The sequence below is a fragment of the Lissotriton vulgaris genome, chromosome 6 (genome assembly GCF_964263255.1).
Source record: "Lissotriton vulgaris chromosome 6, aLisVul1.2, whole genome shotgun sequence".
Classification (NCBI taxonomy): domain Eukaryota; kingdom Metazoa; phylum Chordata; class Amphibia; order Caudata; family Salamandridae; genus Lissotriton; species Lissotriton vulgaris.
The window spans coordinates 435,453,288-435,473,470 of record NC_141694.1 but is presented as its reverse complement, the minus strand read 5'-3'; the positions used below and the strand labels follow the sequence as shown (position 1 = coordinate 435,473,470).

The 20,183-nt window shown below is 45.3% G+C and overlaps 1 protein-coding gene across 1 annotated transcript in view; it reads right to left on the bottom strand.

Annotated features, from left to right (window-relative positions):
* ZNF451 (zinc finger protein 451) overlaps positions 1–20,183 on the bottom strand; it is an 837,322-nt gene that overhangs the window by 83,620 nt on the left and 733,519 nt on the right. Inside the window, exon 13 of the mRNA XM_086926452.1 lies at positions 15,184–15,285. Within this exon, the coding sequence (XP_086782578.1) occupies positions 15,184–15,285 (102 nt within the window). The remainder of the gene's footprint in view (positions 1–15,183; positions 15,286–20,183) is intronic.

Here is a 20,183-nt window from a genome sequence, read left to right as displayed (position 1 = left end):
TGGCTCCGACACCCTCCCCAAGTCTTATAGCACTGGTGTAGCCTGAGATCGCCCCCGACATAGGCGGCCGGCTCCCGGGGTCCGGCGGAACTTTTTGCCTTTTGATGACTCTTCAATTCTGGACCTTGTCCCACAATCCGTTTGACCTGAAGACACGCTGTAGTGGGGCGCCCCTTTACTGCTTCAGTTGCCATTCCGCCCGCTTTTGCTACACTGTGCCTCTTCCGCCATTCAGCTGTTTACCACCCGCTCTTGCGACTACAGCGTCTCGCTCATCATGTAGTTGAGTTGCTCCCGCTCTTGCGGTGCAGCGATAGGCGGCTGCCACAGGACTCTCAAAATGGCGGCCGGCTCTTCGGTTTTGGGCCTGGTCCACTAAAATGGCCCTGGAACACCTTTGAACTCGGACGCTTCCCTGATAGGGCTTGGGTCCCGTTCTCGAAAGCGTCCCCTCAGCCGTGAAGATTCTACAAAAGTCTTGGGGGCCCCCGACTCCCGCAGGCTTCTGGTGGGGAGCGGCTGCCATGATTGCTCGTGGAATGGCCACGACGGAGCTACGAGATGGTAGTGCTCTCATGCTGACGCCAGCTTTAGTCTGAAACATCCAGAAACACTGTAGACTACCAATTCGATCAGTTCCGGTAGCGCCCCAACATGACCCGGAAGAGAAGAACTTGCCCTCCCCTCTTTGACTGATGGTTCTTGTTGCCTGTCCCCTCTGTTGTCATTTAACAGAACTTTTTGGACTGCTGAAAGGGGTTGTGTCCGAACTCTGGTTGGTGGAGACATTTTGACTATATTCTTGACCTACGTTGTCGCGTAATGCATTATATAACACGCCGCGTTAGCGCACCCGGAAGTGATCCGAGGCGCGGCGCGCAGCGCGTAACGTAAGCATAACAGGTCATGTGACTTGTTAATAAAACTTTTCATTGGTTCATTTTACTTTTGTTATTTTAATGATGAAAAGCTTGGTCATATGACCTAAAAATTACGCTTTTTATTGTTTTCGAACATTATTTTTTTTTAAACATATGTTATAATATTCCAGGCTAATGTACTTTCCCGGAAAATTTACAACTGTCCTGCAAGTAAAATATATTCCTTTTTCGAGAAAAAGGGCGTTTCTTCCTTCCATGACGGAGCCGTTGAGTAAAAGAGATTCGGCCTGCTGTCTTAGTCGCCGATACGCCTGATTATCAGATTCTTATCGATCACTTTATGTTGCAGGAATGAAAAACACAACTGCCCTTGACCATTTATCTTTACTGCGTTCCTACATATTATACCTTTTATCCGTCATGTAATTGGACTGCTTTATTTCACTTGCCTTTTACTGATTCGAAAACAGTGACTAAAAGTAAAAACTTTACCAATGTAAATACTACTACCGTGTTTTGTTTTAAAAACCTTTATTGTGAAAATGTCAGTATACAAATACGGGCCTATAACCACGTGGGCCGGCCACGGAGCAAACTGAAATCGTATATGATGAGGAGACATTTACACTGTAGAGGAACGTAACGAGCGGGCCATTAGGTTGCAAGAACAAAGGTGTCTAACAGTTGCGGAATCGGTGAACGTACATTTTGTAATTAAAATACGACAGGGCCACTTACAATAACATTATCTAGATATACATTTGCGGGCAAAGAGTTACGAGTCCCATTTATACCGGCGCCATTTTGGGCGAGGCCGGGCAGGTCCAAGATATAGTCAAAATGTCTCCACCAACCATCGGCCAGACCAGAACCCCTTTCGGCCCTTTATGCTACAAGATGGTGTCTTCCATTCAGAAAATATTGTTGGCAGCATTTTGAAAGGAAACAGAAACAGCCGTTCTCCTAGTGAGTTTCACATTGTTACATTTAGGAAGAATGTTAAAGAGTAGTATGTGGAAAATCTCAAGCCATTTTTCTACAAACTCTCAATCAGACTTGGATGGAAAAAAAAATCCTGAAGAATGTACAAACTGAAAACCAATTTTTGTCTGTATAGCATCAACAGCAACGCTTGAGTCAGCTTTGTGTCAAGCCGCCATTTTCATTCAATCAATAGCGTCCCCCTGCACACATTCAGGGACCTGGTCGTGTCTTCAGATGAAACGGATTGTAGGAAAAGAAGCAGAAAGGAAAAGGAAAAAAGTTCCGCCGGACCTCGGGAGCCGGCCGCCTATGTCATGTGCGACCTTTGGCCACACCAGGGCAATAGTGAAGCTGCAGCAGGTGCAAATAAGCTTCAGACAGTCTTACAAGCACTGCTCAGAACTCTCAACTGAGGCACTCAACATCCAGGACTTGCCATTCGGATCTTGGCGCCTTGTGCTGGTTCCGACCTATTCACACATCGGTCCACTACTGACATCACCTCATAAGCCAACGGGGCACCCCACGCCGACTTTCGGCGCAGCATTGTAGGATGGCCACACCAGTGCGGCAACTTGCTGGACACAACCTCGGTGCCATCCGGATCTCGGCGCGTTCGAGTCACTGTACCGCAAGAGCGGGAGAAACTCAGCTGGACACGCCGTCTTTCGGCGCAGCATTGTAGGATGGCCACACCAGTGCGGCAATTTGCTGGACACCACCTCGGTGCCATCCGGATCTCGGCGCGTTTGAGTCACTGTACCGCAAGAGTGACCGCAACTCAGCTGGACACGCCGTCTTTCGGCGCAGCATTGTAGGATGGCCACACCAGTGCGGCAATTTGCTGGACACCACCTCGGTGCCATCCGGATCTCGACGCGTTGTGCTGCCTTCGGCCTATTCGCACATCGGTCCGCTACTGACGCCGCCTCACGTGCCAACGGATTTTCTACGCTTTTTGTAGCCCTATGCCGCATAACAGGTCATGTGACTTGTTTATAAAACTTTTCATTGGATCATTTTACTTTTGGTTTCCTAAAGATGGAAGGCTTGGTCATATGACCTAAAAATAACACTTTTCATTGGTTTAGAACATTTTTTTTCCCAAACGATGAAAGCCCCACCTTGTTTCTGGATCATTCAGACTGAAGCTGGCGTCAGCATGAGAGCACCACCATCTCGTGGCTCCGTCGTGGTCATTCCGCGAGCAATCATGGCAGCCGCTCCCCACCGGAAGCCTGCGGGAGTCGGGGGCCCCCAAGACTTTTGTAGAATCTTCACGGCTGAGGGGACGCTTTTCGAGAATGGAGCCCAAGCCCTAGCAGGCAAGCGTCCGAGTTCCAAGGTGTCCCAGGGCCATTTCAGTGGACCAGGCCCAAAACCGAAGAGCCGTCCGCCATTTTAAGAGTCATGTGGCAGGCGCCTATCGCTGCACTGCAAGAGTGGGAGCAACTCAACAACATGGTGAGCGAGACGCTGTAGCCGCAAGAGCGGGCGCAACTCAGCTGGATGGCCGCCACCTGGGGAGGCCCGTTCACGCCGCCTCCCCCACGCCCCCCCTCCCCGGGCCGCCGCACGCAAATTTTCGGAGCAGCATTGTAGGATACCAAAACCAGTGCGGCAGTTTACTGGACATCACCTGGGTGCCATCAACATCTCAGCGCGTTCTGCTGCCTTGGGACTATTCGCACAACAGACCGCTACTGACGAGGCCTCCCCCCGCCCCACCCGGGACGCCCCACGCCAATTTTTGGAGCAGCATTGTAGGATCCCAAAACCAGTGCGGCAACCAGGCGACATCACCTGGGTGCCGTCCAGAACTCTGCACGTTGTGCTGCCTTGGGACTATTCGCACAAAAAACAGCTTCTGACCTTTGTTGCTTGTTTGGGTGAAAAATGTTTAAATGTTTTTACAGTTTTTGTTCCGTTCATTATAGTTAAAAGTTAATAAAGTTTTAAAATCTAACTTTGTTGTAGTGCTATATATGTTTAAAAAATCGGGTGAATGGGGCCTTGAATCGGGTTATTGTCAAGTGTGGGCTTTGCAAGTGTACTGCTACAAGATCGGACATTTCAAACTCAAATGCACGTTCTTTTTCTTACCTTTCCGAAGCATGGACCGCAATAGCAGGCAGAGAAAGGGTGATGCACGTGTTGAACACTGCCTGGCCTGGCAAGTTGCTGGCAGTGCCCCCCCCTGCCCGCTCCTGAAAGAGGGCACACACACACCGCCGCCCCGAGTACTTCACAGATCTTTAAAAGACCATGCGCTTGTTCATGAGGCTTAAATGGTTTATCACCCCTTCTAGAACCCCTGCATCGACCCTCTGACGTTTCCTGGAAGAATTAGCACGTAACACAATACCAAGCCCTGTCAGCTGAAACCCCCGAGAAATCATGGGGCATATTATCAAGGGGGTTTATTTCCGCTTTTTTGGCTTTAAAAGCCAAAAAAAAAAAGAGATAAAATTATCTCCCTATTACCAAGCTGTCGCTAACACCAGTTAGTGACAGCTAAAAGGAGATAGCGACCATCTTGGGCCCCGCTTTGCATATCAGTGATATTTATCACTAATGACATGCAAAGTGGGCGTGCCAAGATTTTAGCGACTGGAAACAGTCCCTAACCATCGCTATCTCCTATTACCAACTTTTGGAGATATTCGCGCTAAGCGCGAATATCTCCAAAACCTAACACCTGCCCTGAGCAGTTTTAGCCATGTTATCCAATGGGAAGTGGATAACATGGCTAAGAGCATTTGCTGGATAATGCATGAATATCGCTGACTTTTCAACGATATTCATGCATTGCGGCCGTTTTTTATCGCATTTGCGATAAACCTTGCTAATAGCAAGGTTTATGTGCGATAAAATTCGCCGATGTGCGGCGATAATTTTTCTCTCTAAACAAGTTAGAGACAAAAATTATCGCTAGTTGTTGGTAATATGCCCCCGGGTTTTTGCTTGCAGGAATCGGGAGGCGGGAGACTAGCACTGAAATCAGTAGTCTCACGCCTGAATCGGGAGGGTTGGCATGTCTGGATACTCTACAGCTGGGGCCATAAACTACATCCGCAGGGCTAGGTGATAGCCTAGGTCCGGCCTGGACAATCGGACACAGAGGAAGAGGAGTGTCAGAGGGTGCGGTAGTGAATAGGGTGAAAGGGAGGTGTCGGGCGGGCACAGGGTGTGATTCTCAGAGAAGAGCAGCGCAGATGGGGGGAAGTATATGGCCCATGCATGAGAGAAAGAGCGGGGGTGACCAGTGCGTGGGGGAGATGCTTGCGAGGGTGGGGAGCCATGCTGAGGATCGGCGGCGTGCAGAGAGTGGCCCTGGTCAAGGCATCTAAAATGGCTGCCGTGCACGACAAAATTGTGGCATTGGACAAAAACGCAAGATGGCGCAGACAATGTTTATCAATAAGGATTCATTTATAACAAAATATTTACTCGCAGTGACAAAATGGTGGTCAACACTTCCTGATTTCCATCGAATCGAACGTTAACAAACGTCACGCAGCAAAAAAAAAAAAAAAAGCTCACGCACAGAACAGTTTTTAGCCATGTTATCCAATGGAAGGTGGATAACATGGCTAAGAGCATTTGCTGGATAATGCATGAATATCGCTGACTTTTCAGCGATATTCATGCATTGTGGCCGATGTGCGGCGATAATTTTTGTCTCTAAACAATTAAAACGAAGCACAAAATGGCGAATTCCCATTTCGCTACCAGTTTGCGGCCCAGTTCGCGGCCCGTGAAGCGCTTCTACCGTGAAAAATCATTTTTTTTTTATTTTCCCCACGGGACCCTTTAATAACCCCAACAACATTCCTAGGGGATCAAGAGGGGTATACCTTGCCCCCTTTCAATAAATTCCCCCTTCGTTTTTCACCTCTTCTTCTCTCTCGATCCTACCAAGAGATAAGATGGCGGCCGCTCCGGACTGTTTAGAATGTTGACAGACACCGGAGAGTCAATCAGCTTTCTGCGCGCAAAGTTCTGTTTCGCGACCAGATCGCTGCCCGGAGCGCTGTTACAGATATATATCTTGTTTTAAACGTTAATTTCTCAAAAACTACTGGAGCACATATATTGAGACCTAGCAAAGGCACATCGGGCTAACAGTCCCTACAATTTTGCCAAGTTTCGTGCAAATCCATTCAGCCGTTCGAGCTAAAAGTGAGTCCAACCGCCCTATGGAAATTAACATGGGGAAAACGCGTTTTGGGACCCCCCTTTTTTCTCGGCCCCCCCTTGATGAAACCCCCCCAAATTTTCAAGGTCTGCTCAGAAACAAAATGTGCCATTTTCCTGAAAATTTCAGCCGATTCCGTCCACAAACGCCAAAGTTATTAGACATAGAATTTTCAAAAATCCCATAGGGAAAAAATCCTAACTATATATACCTACTGGCGATAGCCAGTAGGTAATATATATATATATATATTCACAGAAAAAACCATAGGTTATAGACCATATATAGTTAGGAATTTGCATTTACAAAACCTTGAAAATTCAATGAAAAAACCATAGGTTATAGACCATATATAGTTAGGGATTAGCATTTAAAAAACCTTATTTTATTTGCACAAAACCATTGAAATTCCATATATAGTTAGTTGCACTAACTATATATCGCGGACCCGCAATCCACTGCTAATGATGTCACATATTACATCATTCATGACATGGTCAGTGACATCACTGATGACACCACTGATGACATTTCAAATGACATCACTGATGACAACACCCAGTGACTGTATGTTTCTGTAAAGTTAAAATATGTCTTACATATTGAAGAATGAGTGGATGTATAAGTGTCTGGATGAAGGATTTAGTAGGTGCATGACTGACTGTATGAGAGAATGATTAAATGTGTCTCACTGAGTGCATGGGTTAGTGATTAAAGTGTCTTAATTTGGCAATCATTATTTATGTTGTTCTGTAAACTGCTGCATGTGTTGATCAGTAGCTATATCAGAAACTATATGGGTTATTGAATGGTTGCCCAAGTATTTGTATGGGAGACTGAGTATGTGTGTGGGTGGCTGGGAGGTGTATAACTCTGTGCATAGATGTGTGAGCAGTTGATTCCCTAGGTGTATGGGTTCAAAAGTGCATGTAGAAACAGCTGTATGGACAGTTGACTGTGTGCATGAGTATATTGGTGAGTGAATGGATATCTCAGTGCTACATGTCAAAGTAAGTACATATGTAAAACACACTCCATGTGAGAGTTGACATATATAAATAACTGAACATAAGAGCCAGTGAATGTGAGAGTGGCTGTATGAATCATTGTGAACTTGTATCAAGGATTGTATAAGAGAGTAAATATGTGTTAGTATATGTTTGAATAAGTAAGGTGTGTATAACTGTATAGTTGAGGAAATGGAGATGTGATTGATTCTTTGCATGACTGACTAGGTGTGTGAGTAACTCCATGGATGTGTGACAGTCTGTGAGTGCCTGTTTACACTGAGTGTATCTATGGTTATATTAGAGTCTGAAGATGTATTATCACATAAATGATATCATCAGTGATGTAATCAGTAATGTCAAATGAGATGTCAGTGATGTCATTTGAGATGTCATCAGTGATGTCATCAGTGATGTCATTTGAGATGTCATCAGTGATGCCATCAGTGATGTCACTGACCATGTCATGAATGATGTAATATGTGACATCATTAGCAGTGGATTGCGGGTCCGCGATATATAGTTAGTGCAACTAACTATATATGGAATTTCAATGGTTTTGTGCAAATAAAATAAGGTTTTTTAAATGCTAATTTTTAACTATATATGGTCTATAACCTATGGTTTTTTCATTGAATTTTCAAGGTTTTGTAAATGCAAATTCCTAACTATATATGGTCTATAACCCATGCTTTTTTCTGTGAATTTCATTGGTTTTTTAAAAGCTAATATCTATAGCTGTAAAATATATTCTTTATTAAGTGACGTATCACGTAGCCCGTGAGACGCCTCATGATGCATCGCATAACCGTGACGTATCGTCTCTGCAGCGCAAACCAAACCCAAAACGTAAGCGCGCCAGAACACGCTTAAAGATATATATATATATTTTTTTAACCTTAATTAGACAAAATCTACACGTGCACATATCACAAACGTTCAAAAAACACAATATGTCGGACTACCGTTACGCTGCCGGTTAGCTGCCCGGTTAACGTACCAGGAAGCACCTTTACCGCGAAAAATCGCAATTTTTTCTTTTGCCCCGCAGGGAACTTTAATAGCCCCCTCATCAATCCTAGGGGTTCAGGAGGGGTCTGCCTTACCCCTTTCATTCATTTACACTTTTTTTTTTCCACCTCTTGTCTCTCGATCCCACAGAGAGACAAGATGGCGGCCGCTCCAGACTATTTACAATGTTGACAGCCAATCAGCTACTCCTCAGACTCCCGTTACACTGCCGGTTAGCTTCCCGGTTAACTGCCCGGTTCGCGTACCAAGACGCGTCTCTACGGCGAAAAACTCGGAATTTTTTTTTTTTTTGGGCCCCGCGTGGCTCTATAATATCCCCCTCATCAATCCTAGGGGGTCAGAAGGGGTCTACCTTGCCCCCTTTCCTTCATTTCCCCGTTTGTTTTGGCCTCCTCTTGTCTCTCGATCCTACCGAGAGACAAGATGGCGGCCGCTCCGGACTGTTTAGAATGTTGACAGACACCGGAGAGCCAATCAGCTTCGCATCGCAAAGTTCCGTTACGCGAAAAGTACGCGAACCGGAGCGCTGCCCGGAGCGCTGTTACAGATACATATCTTTTTTTAAACGTTAATTTCTCAAAATCCACTGAAGCACATATATTGAGACCTAGCAAAGGCACATCGGGCTAACAGTCCCTACAATTTTGCCAAGTTTCGTGCAAATCCATTCAGCCGTTCGAGCTAAAAGTGAGGCCAACCGCCCTATGGAAAAATGAATGGGAAAAACGCGTTTTGGGACCCCCCTTTTTTCTCGGCCCCCTCTTGACGACCCCCCCCCCCCCCCCCAAATTTTCAGGGGCTGCTCAGAAACGAAATGTGCCATTTTCCTGAAAATTTCAGCCAATTCCGTCCACAAACGCCAAAGTTATTAGACATAGAATTTTCAAAAGTTCCATAGAGAAAAAATCCTAACTATATATACCTACTGGCTATCGCCAGTAGGTAATATATAATACCTATTTAAATATCGAACCAAATCACATTCACTGGATTATGTCATCAGTGATGTTATTTGAGATGTCATCAGTGTCACTGACCATGTCATAAATTATGTAATTTGTTACATCATCAACAGTGGATTGCAGGCGCGCAAGTTATAGTGAGTACAACTAACTATAACAGAGGAATTTCAATGGTTTTGTACGAGTGAAATGTCCAGCTAGCTATAACACCTCTGAAACCTATGGTTTTTCCAGTGAATTTCTTAGGTTTTTTAAATGCTAATTACTAACTATAACATGTCTGATACCTATGTTTTTTTAATGAATATATATATATATATATATATATATATATATATATATATATATATATATTTTTTTTTTTTCACTGAAAAAACCATAGGTTTGACACCAGTTATAGTTAGCTGGAAATTTTACTGACATAAAACCATTGAAATTCCCACGTTATAGTTAGTTGGACTCACTATAACTTGCACGTGTAATGCACTGCTGATGACATCACATATTACATCACTCAAGACAAGGTCAGTGACATCACTAATGACATCACTGATGACACCATCCAGTGAATCTGTGTCTTTCTGAAAAATAAATATGTTTTATATATGTATATGTAAAGGTCGATGGAAGAATAAATGTTTAAATAAGTGTCTTAATGGAAGTTATTTTTTTAAAAAATGATTGGTTAACTGGCTTATTAAGTGTATTTTAGTGAATACATATATTAGCGAGTATTGTTTAAATATTTAAATGTTTGTATCAGTGTTTCACTTTGTGTGTAAGTGGCTGCATGGGTTGGTGAGTAGCTACATGTGTGTGTATATGGGTTATTAGATTTTTTTTAGTATCAGTATTAGTGTCTGTATTGTTTGGTGGGGGTATTACTTAGTACATAGATGCATCAATGACTGACTCACTGTTTATGTGTTTGGAAGACGGCATATGTGCAGGATTGTATGGATGGATGAGTGTGTATATGTGTGTGTTAGTAAGTGAATGACTGTCTCACTAGTGTCTTTATCAGTAACTACATATGTTTTAATCTAGTATATGTGAGTATTGATGTATATAAGTGAGTATATGTGAGAGTGAGAGATTGAAAGAGTTCTTGTTTAAATAAGTATGTGTTTCTATAAGTGTTTGTTTAAGAGAGTAAGTATGTGTAAGTTTCCTTAGAAGTAAGGTGGTAATGTGTGTATAGCTGTATATGCAAATAAATGGATGTTCAATAGTTTATTTGCATGTGTGAGTAGGTGTGTGAGCAACTTTTGGAAGACTGTCGGTGTGTTACAGGATGTATAGGTGTATCACTACATATGATGAGTGAGTATATGTATGAGTGACCATATAGAACTGTTGGTGAATGAGTGAATGTGTATATAAATTGTGGAATTACTGAATTGGTTGTTGTAACTGGTATGGGTATCTCCACTTTTTTGAAAATGTTAGTTTCTATTTTTGAATATGTGTTTCAAGGGCTACTTTACAGTGAAAGGAGGTCTGTCACAAGGATGGTGTCATTAGGGATGTCATGAGTGATGTCACTGACCATGTCATGAGTGATGTAATATGTGATGTCATCAGCAGTGTATTACACATGCAAGTTATAGTGAGTCCAACTAACTATAACGTGGGAATTTCAATGGTTTTATGTCAGTAACATTTCCAGCTAACTATAACTGGTGTGAAACCTATGGTTTTTTCAGTGAATTTCAATGGTTTTTTAATAGCATTTCTCTATAGGTATAAAAAGTAAAAATTTTTATAACTAATTTTATATTGTATAATTATGTAATATTTTATTTATTTATTTTGTTTGGCCCCGGAGCGCTCCCGGGGCGCGTACCAGTGAACGCACGGGTAAGCGCAGTGCTTTTGCGCGCCCCGGGGCGCGTACCGGTGAGCGTCCAGTTAGCGCTATTCTCGCGTACGAAAACAACATTGTGACGTTTCGCGTAACCGCGTGATGCATCATATGACGCACTGCGTAAGCGCATCTGGGAGCACGCGAGCGCATACGATCGCGCAATGTCCTGACGCGCTTACGCTACGCGCCCCCGACTACGGGCGCGCCTCGAGGCGCGTAGCGTAAGCGCGTCGGGTCATGGGACATGAAAATAAAACTTTTTATTGGTTTATTTCACTTTTGGTTTCCTAATGATGTAAGGCCAGGTCATGTGACCTAAAAATAACACTTTTCATTGGTTCAGAACAGTTTTCATTTCCAAATGATGAAAGACTCCACCTTTTTTCCTCATTCTACCTTTGTGCTTTGAGAGAGGTAGACCTGCAGTTATTTCAGTAGAAAATGGCTACATTAGCTGCTGGATCTTCTGGACCACCACCACCACCACCACCACTTCACAGTGGTGGAGATCAAAAAGAGGAGGAGGATGAGGAGGAGGAGGAGGGGGAGGAGAAGAGATTCGTCCCAGAGGACAATATTACCTACAAACCTAAAGAGCACATCATCTGGCAATTATTTTCAATCCCCAACGACAAAAAAAAGTAAATGCGCCTAAGGCAACCTGCTTAATATGTCATCAGGAGCTGTCAAGGGGGAATCCCAACAAAAAATACTCCTTTGGAAACCACACCATGATCAGACACATGCAACGGAGGCATCCAAATACCTATTCTAGGGCAGAGGTCAGGGAACTGGCCAGAAACCCTGTCCAATCTTCTGCCAGCACCTCCCAAACTAATGTTTCCACCCCATCAAGACCGGAAGTTGGGGAGATGTGCTCCACCATACAAACCAAGTTTTCCAATTTTAAAATGGTTTGTATTTTTTGTGGACAAACAATATGCTATGGAGAGCAATGCATCACACTTATAAACCGTGCTTGGGATAACCACAAGTGCCCAAGGAAACATTAATTTTTTAGGCTTTTTTTTTGCTCCTGTTGAGCCCTTTAGAATTCCCTGTTTTTCGTTTCTCCCCTGAAAAAATAAAAAAAAAATAAAACAACAAAAAGAATAAAAACAACAGTCCTTTTTAGAACTACCTCTAATGTATAAAAAAAAGCAACTTTTTGGGTAAACTGTCATGGTTTTTTTTCCACGGTACCCTCCCCAGTACGCGTACCGGGGCACGTACCAGTCGCTCCCCCCGCGAAAATCGATTTTTTTTTGTATTCAGCGCCGGGGCCCTTTTATGTCCCCCACATCAAACCTAGGCGGTCAGGGGGGGGGTCTACCCTGCCCCCTTTTGGTTATCTCCCCCTTTGTTTTTGGCCCCTCTTGCGTCTCTATCCTACCAAGACACAAGATGGCGGCCGCTCCGGACTGTTTAGAATGTTTACAGACACCCGACAGCCAATCAGATTTCCGGGCGCAAGTCGCGTGGCGCGTCCGGTGTACTGGGGCGCGGCCATAGATATATATATAGTTTTGAACCTAAATTATTTAAAATCCACTGGAGCACATATCTTGAGACATAGCAAAGGCACATCGGGCTACCAGTCCCTACAATTTTGCCAAGTTTGGTGCAAATCCATTCAGCCGTTCGGGCTTAAAGTGAGTTCGACCGCCCGATGGAATTTAACATGGGGAAAACACGTTTTGGGACCCTCCTTTTATCTCGGCCCCCGTTTGACGAATCCCCCCAAACTTTCAGGGAAGGGCCGGAGCTCGGCGAGGCAAATTTGAGGAAACTTTCAGGCAGATTCGTCAACCGACGCCAAAGTTATTCACAATAGAATTTTGAGATTTTGCATTGAAAAAAATCCTAACTATAACTACCTACTGGCGACCGCCAGTAGGTAATATATATATATATATATATATATATATATACACACACACACCAATTTATGTATACATACATACACATTATAGGTACATATAGGGAATCATCATAATACACATGTAAAAGTTTCAGCCTCAAGCCTTCTCTGACCTTTCATGTAAACTAGGCAGCAGTGGTAGAAAGATTTCCAAAATTGGAAAACGTACGCCACATAGGATAGACAGTAAACAAAACAGTTGATAACAGTAGTTCTTCCACAAACACCTTCATTCTGAAAGCCAATCCCCGACAAATGTGGAGCTCGATGAAGCAGGCATGGCACTCAAAGGTTGCAATAAAAGTTATTATTTCAGAGAGAACCATTAATTCAGATAAAGTAAGACATTAACAAAGAGCAACCCAGCTTTTAATAAAAGGTTGACATGGCATACTTAAAGTTAGCTGAACCAGCCTCTTTTATTTAAGCTACATTAAAGTAATATTTTTGTGGATCACTCTGATAATGGAAATGAAAAACTGAACAGCATATTATTCTTGGAGTATGATAGTATGCCAAAGTAGCAGACTTTGACAAAAAATGTTGATTGGATATGGGGTTTAAGGGGTCTGATGAAATGTGCAAGTTTAATTATTCATTAGGAATGATTTATTTCATTTTTACTAGACTGATTTAACCGACACTTGCATGTACATAGGCTAGTTGATATGAGAATTACAGATATGGACTGGAGTAGTGTGGCTGAATGGTTAGAGCGGCAGACCCTGATGCAGAAGTCGGGCCCGGGACCAGGGTTCAATTCCCGCCTCGGCGGGTCGTGGGCTCAATTTCCTCAGACCTGTTAATTCTCGCCTCAGTGCCTATTCTAATCATGGGTCCCACTCTGCAACTCTGGGCAATAGTTTGCTTAATCTCCACAACGGCCCCAACAATGCCTGGCTTCACCTTGGGGGTGCCCAGGAGTGGGTACTTCACAGGGAAAGGCCAGGAAGGGTTCCTCAGCGGTATTCGTACAAGCGCCGAGATGCCTCGGGTAGTCGTGCGCTATACAAGTACCTCTACATTTACATTTACATGCGGGATGAGATAAATATGTCCTGAGAACGTCTCTCATGTTGCTGCTAATAAGATGACAATCATCTACGTATCACCCTCTTTAAACTGTGATAAAGCAACTAAAAATGCAAACAGGAAAAGATGGTGGAAATGATCCAGGGTATGGAAAACTGCAAACAAAATTAAGTCCCAGTCAACATCAAATAGTGGAAAAATGGTAACTGGCCAGTGGGCAGACAAGCCTAAGTGTATGGTCGCATAAGCATTCACCAAAGCAGCTTTGGTTTTGTTAGCTAAAAGCAGCAGCTTCTGGCCTAGAGATATGGCAGCAGTGGCGGCTGCCACAAACAAAAAGTGGTGAGGCGGGTGGATGGGGTGCGGGAAGAGGGGAGGTGTAATGATAATTTTTAAAATGGAGACTTACCTTAACCTGATGACCGCCTTGCACCTCGGTCTTTCTGTGCTTCCTGGCCAGCAGACACTAGGACAGCATCACAGATTCCCTGTGCAATACTCTTGCTGCTCTCATGCTATGAGAGCAGCGCAGGGATTGGCCTGATGAGGCTGGTTTAGCGCTCGTTCAGGCACAGAGATCTGTGCTATTTTCCAACCCGGCTTTGCAATACAGCTGGGTTGGAGAAACCTAAGTATGCATGTGTGTTTGGCCACCCAAACACATATGCGCACTTAGGAGTGCACCAACCAGTCCTCCCCACCCCCCTGCCATTGCCTCTCCCCACCCCCCTGCCATTGCCTCACCCCTCCCCACACAAGCTGGCTGAGCCAGCAGCTGAAAAATAGAACAATGATAAAATATTGTTTTATTTTTCAGCTACTGGCTTTGAGGCAGTGGGGCGACGCTCCTTCCCCATTGAGGAGGAGCTACCCCTGTATGGCAGCGTGACACAGGCAAGATGCAAAAGAGAGCAGGAAGTCGGAATATTTATTGAATAAGTCTTCTTTGACCCAATATACTATAAGCATGAAGCGGTTCAAAATGATGGATTACTACACATATTGCACAGAGTGGCTAGAGGACTTCAACTTCACAACCATCATTTTTTCTGCCTGCCCATTTTAATAATTCAATGAAAGGTGTCCACAATAGATTATTCTGTCTGAGAACACCATATTTGGGTAAGCAATCGTGTTTGGTTACATCTCACTACAATGGGGTTATCGGAACAAGAAACACACACAACCTCCACGCCGCAGTGAAATAGCTTTTTAGTTGACTAAGAAGCACCTTCATCACAATTTAGGCATCATCTTCCCTTTTCCATCTGCCCTTCAATAAAAATAAAAAAAAATCACCTTCATCAAGTTGTTTTTCATCAGTTGTCATTTGAAGTTCTTTCAAACTTAACTCCATGGTCAGTTTAAAATCACAGTCCTCTTCAGTGTCATCATCACTCTCTGTGAAACAGTAAATAGATTGTACATTTATATTCTATCATTGTTTTGCAATGCTACTTTAATCAGTGGATCGACAACGTAAAGATGCCAGTACACAGAGAATCTTAAGTGATTATCGTCAATACCTACAAGAGCCATTGCAAACAGTCTGTCGAGGTCCACTTTTGACAGACAATTCTGGCATCAGATAGAAAAAGTCCCTCACATACTAAAAGATAATAGAAAAATACCACCTTCAGAAACTTTGTTCTTCACACTGCAAGTTCCCCTGCATATTATTTAATATTGAAGTGTCACTCAGGTTGTGATGCTGAAATTTTGTATATGGACACAGGGGGATACCTCATAACAGCAGTGGACTTCAGAGCCAATAACCAATAGAGAACTCCAGAAGAGAGGCTTTTCACTTTTGTCTCATAGTTTAGCCTGTCCGAAAAGTCAGAAGTTCAGGATCTTCATTTTGGGAAGAACTGTACAAAGTCTTCTTGCTTGTGCTGAATGTTTCATGTTGCAGGTAACTGAAGTACTTAGCCTGACGGAGAGGCTGTGTGCCTGCCCAAAGGCAGGGAACCCATGCACCATTATGGACCTTATGACTCCAGCCTCGTCTTTCCCTAAATAATACTGCTTTGGGACACATCCATATGGCTGCCATATGCATGTGATCCCGAAAATCTCAGGGTCAGTCAGACTCCACAGACTAATCCATTAAAAACTCCATAAGCATCATCCGCTATAGCACCAAGTGCGTAAGCAGCCTGATGAATAGAGTCTACTGGAAGATTGCTCAAGGGTGTGTCACTTAAGAAAGGACTGTGGCAGGTAAGTGCTATGTAAAGGCCTACTGAAGGGATTTCTGGAGATGCAATAGAGCAGGACCCAATGATCCAACATGTCATAAAAGCAGCAGGCCTCTACCTCAGAAGCAATGGCAAACAGTGCATCATAGGTGTAGTACAAAAGCCTGAGGCGAAGGCAGGAACACCTACCTTCATTGTGTTCCATGCACGATTAGGCTTTTGTAAAAATGTGGGTTACTGGTGGGGGGTAGGCGGGGGGGGGGATTGCAAATGCTACTTACTAGTATGCATCTGTTCTTGGCATGTAGGGCTGCTGACATTCATATCTGTGCATAGATCGCCGCCTAGTGTTGGGTCCGGATGATCGCACATTGTTGTCCTGGAAGAGTCTTCGAAGTATCACGAGATAGGTGGCTCCTCCCCTGGACTACAGTGCGCATGGGCATCGACTCCATCCCCAGAATGTGTTTAGCCATTGTGGCCGAGATGGAGTGAACTTTGTGAATGATGACCATGCCATGAAATGATATGTAAACACTGCAGCTGCTACAGGCGCCGGGGAGGAGGGCGGGCGATATGAATGTCAGCAGCCCTACATGCCAAGAACAGATGCATACTGGTAAGTAGCGTTTGCAGTTCGAGGCATGTGGGCTGCTGAATTCATATCTGTGCATAGAATACATAGCAGTCCCTCCATTAGCGGCGGCCGCCCGTGCCAGCTGCAGCAGTTTGGAAAAGTGTCTTGAGAACAGCCTGCCCTACAGCTGCCTGCTGTTTAGAGTGCACGTCTACACAGTAATGTTTAGTAAATGTATGTGTGATAGACCATGTGGCTGCTCTACATATGTCCTCTAAGGGAATGTTTCCAAGGAAGGCCATAGAGGCCCCCAACTTTCTGGTGGAGTGGGCTCTCGTGGAATTGTAAGAGTGCGTTTAGCCTTTGCATAACAGATCTGAATACATTTCACAATCCACCTAGCAATACCGGCCTTGGAAATAGAGTTACCTTTGTGGTGTGACGCAAAGGCAACGAAAAGCTGCTTAGTCTTTCTAAAATCCCTGGTCCTATCAATGTAATACATTAGGGCCCTTTTAACGTCAAGGGTGTGGAGCATCCGCTCCGCCAGTGACTCAGGATTTTCAAAAAACACCGGCAACTCAATTGTTTGGTTTATGTGGAACTGAGACACAACCTTGGGTAGAAATTTTGGGTTAGTGCGGAGCCCTACCCTGTTAGCATGAACCTGGAAGAAAGGCTCTTGGATTGTGAGGGCCTGCAGCTCACTAACCCTCCGTAGCGATGTAATTGCTACTAAGAAAGCCACTTTCCAAGTCAAGAACTGAAGTTCGCAAGAATGTAGTGGCCCAAAGGGAGGACCCATCAGTCTTGTAAGAACCACATTGAGGTTCCATTCTGGAGCTGGTGGGGTCCGTGGTGGAATGACCCGTTTGAGTCCTTCCAGAAAAGCTTTGATAGCAGGCACTTTGAAAAGTGAAAGGTGGTGTCTATTCTGGAGGTATGCGGCCATCGCAGACAGGTGAATGCGGATGGTAGTATATGCCAAATTACACTGGTACAGATGGAACAGGTAACAGATGATGTTCTGAATGGAAGCATCCAGTGGATTAATGTTGTGGTTTGCGCAATAAATGACAAACCGCTTCCATTTGGCCGCATAACATGCTCTGGTAGTGGGCTTTCTCGCCTCCCGAATGATGTCCATGCAATTGGGAGGAAGGTTAAGGTAGCCAAACTCTAGGACCTCAGGAGCCAGATCGCCAGGTTGAGCTGTCGCGGATCCGGGTGCTGAATGTCGCCATGGCTCCGCGTCAGAAGGCTGGGTGTGAGATGAAGCCTTTGATGCGGTACCACGGACAGTTCCAGAAACGTGGTGTACCATGGTTGGCGAGCCCAGGTTGGAGCAACCAGGATGAGAGTCATCGAGTGTTGCCTGAGCTTGCGTGCCACCAGCGGTATCAGGGGGGCTGGGGGAAAAGCGTACGCAAATTTGCCTGACCAGTTCATCCATATCGCATTGCCCTGCGATTGCGGGTGTGGGAACCTGGCGGCGAAGCTTTGGCATTTTGCGTTCTCCCTTGTGGCGAACAGGTCTATTTCTGGATGACCCCATCTTTGAAAGTACGGCTGGAGTACTGATGGATGTATCTCCCACTCGTGCATCTGGTGGCTGTGCCTGCTGAGCAAGTACGCCATCTGATTGTCTTTGCCTGGGAGGTGTTCTGCCATGAGGAAGATGTTCCTCTGAATGGCCCACTTCCACATGCCCTGAGCCAGATGAGACAGCTGCGGAGAGTGTGTTCCTCCCTGTTTCTGAATGTAGTACATGGCCGTCATGTTGTCCGTCCGGATCAACACGACCTTGTTGCACAGATGTACTTTGAACGCCTTTAAGGCCATGAAGATCGCCATCAGTTCTAGCACATTGATGTGCATCTTCTTTTGCTGTAGTGTCCATAGTCCCTGCACTGTGTAATGGAGTACATGCGCTCCCCAACCCTGGAGAGAAGCATCCGTCGTCAGGATAATCTGTGGCACAGGCTCCTGGAACGGTCGGCCCTTGCAAAGGTTTTGTGGATTCCACCAATGCAGAGAGTTGTATGCCCGACCGCTCACCAACACTAGGTCTTTTAATTGCCCGTGAGCCTGAGTCCACTGACGTGCTAAGCACTCCTGAAGCGGACGCATATGTAGTCTCGCGTGCAGGACAATGGAGATGCAGGAGGCCATCATGCCTATCAACTGCATGAACACTCTTGCTGGAAGCGAGTGCTGAGGTCTGAATCTTTGGATCAGCGACTGAATGCTGGCGACTCACTGAATTCGGCTGCGCAGTGGCCGCCAGAGTGTTTATGGTCGCACCCAGATACTGCCGTATGTGGGCGGGCTGGAGATGGGATTTTGGGTAATTCAGTGAGAACCCCAGATCGTGCAGAAGGTGAATGGTGTGGGACACGTGGTCGGGGCACTGCTGGTCCGACTTTGCTTGAATGAGCCAGTCGTCCAGATAGCGGTAGACGTGGATGTTCTGACGTCTTAGATGCGCCGCCACCGTCGCTAGGCACTTCGTGAAGACCCTGGGCGCTGTGGTGACCCCAAAAGGCAGAACCTTGAACTGGTAGTGCTGGTTTTGAATGGTGAACCTTAGGTATTTTCTGTGTGAAGGATGCAGGGGAATGTGAAAGTATGCATCCTTGTGATCCAGAGTCGCCAGGAAGTCCCCTTGCCGAAGCAGTGGGAGAACCTGCTGCAGCGTGAGCATATGGAAATGTTCTGACAGAATGTACTAGTTGAGAGGTCTGAGGTCTAGGATGGGCCTGAGGGATCCGTCCTTCTTTGGAATTAGAAAGTACAGGGAGTAAACCCCTGTACCCCTTTCTTGCAGTGGAACGAGCTCTATTGCCCCTTTTTGCAGCATGGCGTTGACTTCCTGCTGGAACAAGTGCAAGTGCTCGCCGGACATAGGACGGCTTTTTGGAGGTATGTTGGGTGGAGTGGATGTGAGCTCCAGACAATAACCGTATTGGATAAGAGATCTGACCCACCTGTCTGTGGTGATGGACTTCCACACGGGCAGGAACTGCTGGAGTCTCCCCCCGACCGGTGTTGCGTGGTCGGGGGGCAGTGACAAGGCGTCACTGTTTGTTTGCTTCCTTGAAAACCTCTGGCGCATGTTTTAACACTCCTTTGAGCATTGGCAATGTCTTAACAGTCTTTTCAGCCACTGAAAAGGTGTCAAAAAGAAAATCGACGTCCACTGGGTCTGCATGGAGGTCTACGTCATGATTGGCTGCAGCTCTTTCAATTAGGGCGTTGAAGGCCGCAGAGTCTTCTGTTGGGGAAGTCTTTGCAGCAAAAAGCTGCGGCTCCTGTCCCGAATGAGGGTCCCCAGGGTCGCCCCCGGCAGACCATGGCTCCGTCACATCCTCTGGGTCTGAGTAAACTGGATAAGCATACTCATCCTCATCGTCTCCATCACCCTCCCCAACATTAGAATGAGTGGGTGAGAGTTCCTGACTTTGTGGAGATGCAGGCTCCATAGGGGCAGATGTACCCGCAGAGTCCAACTTCTTTTTAAG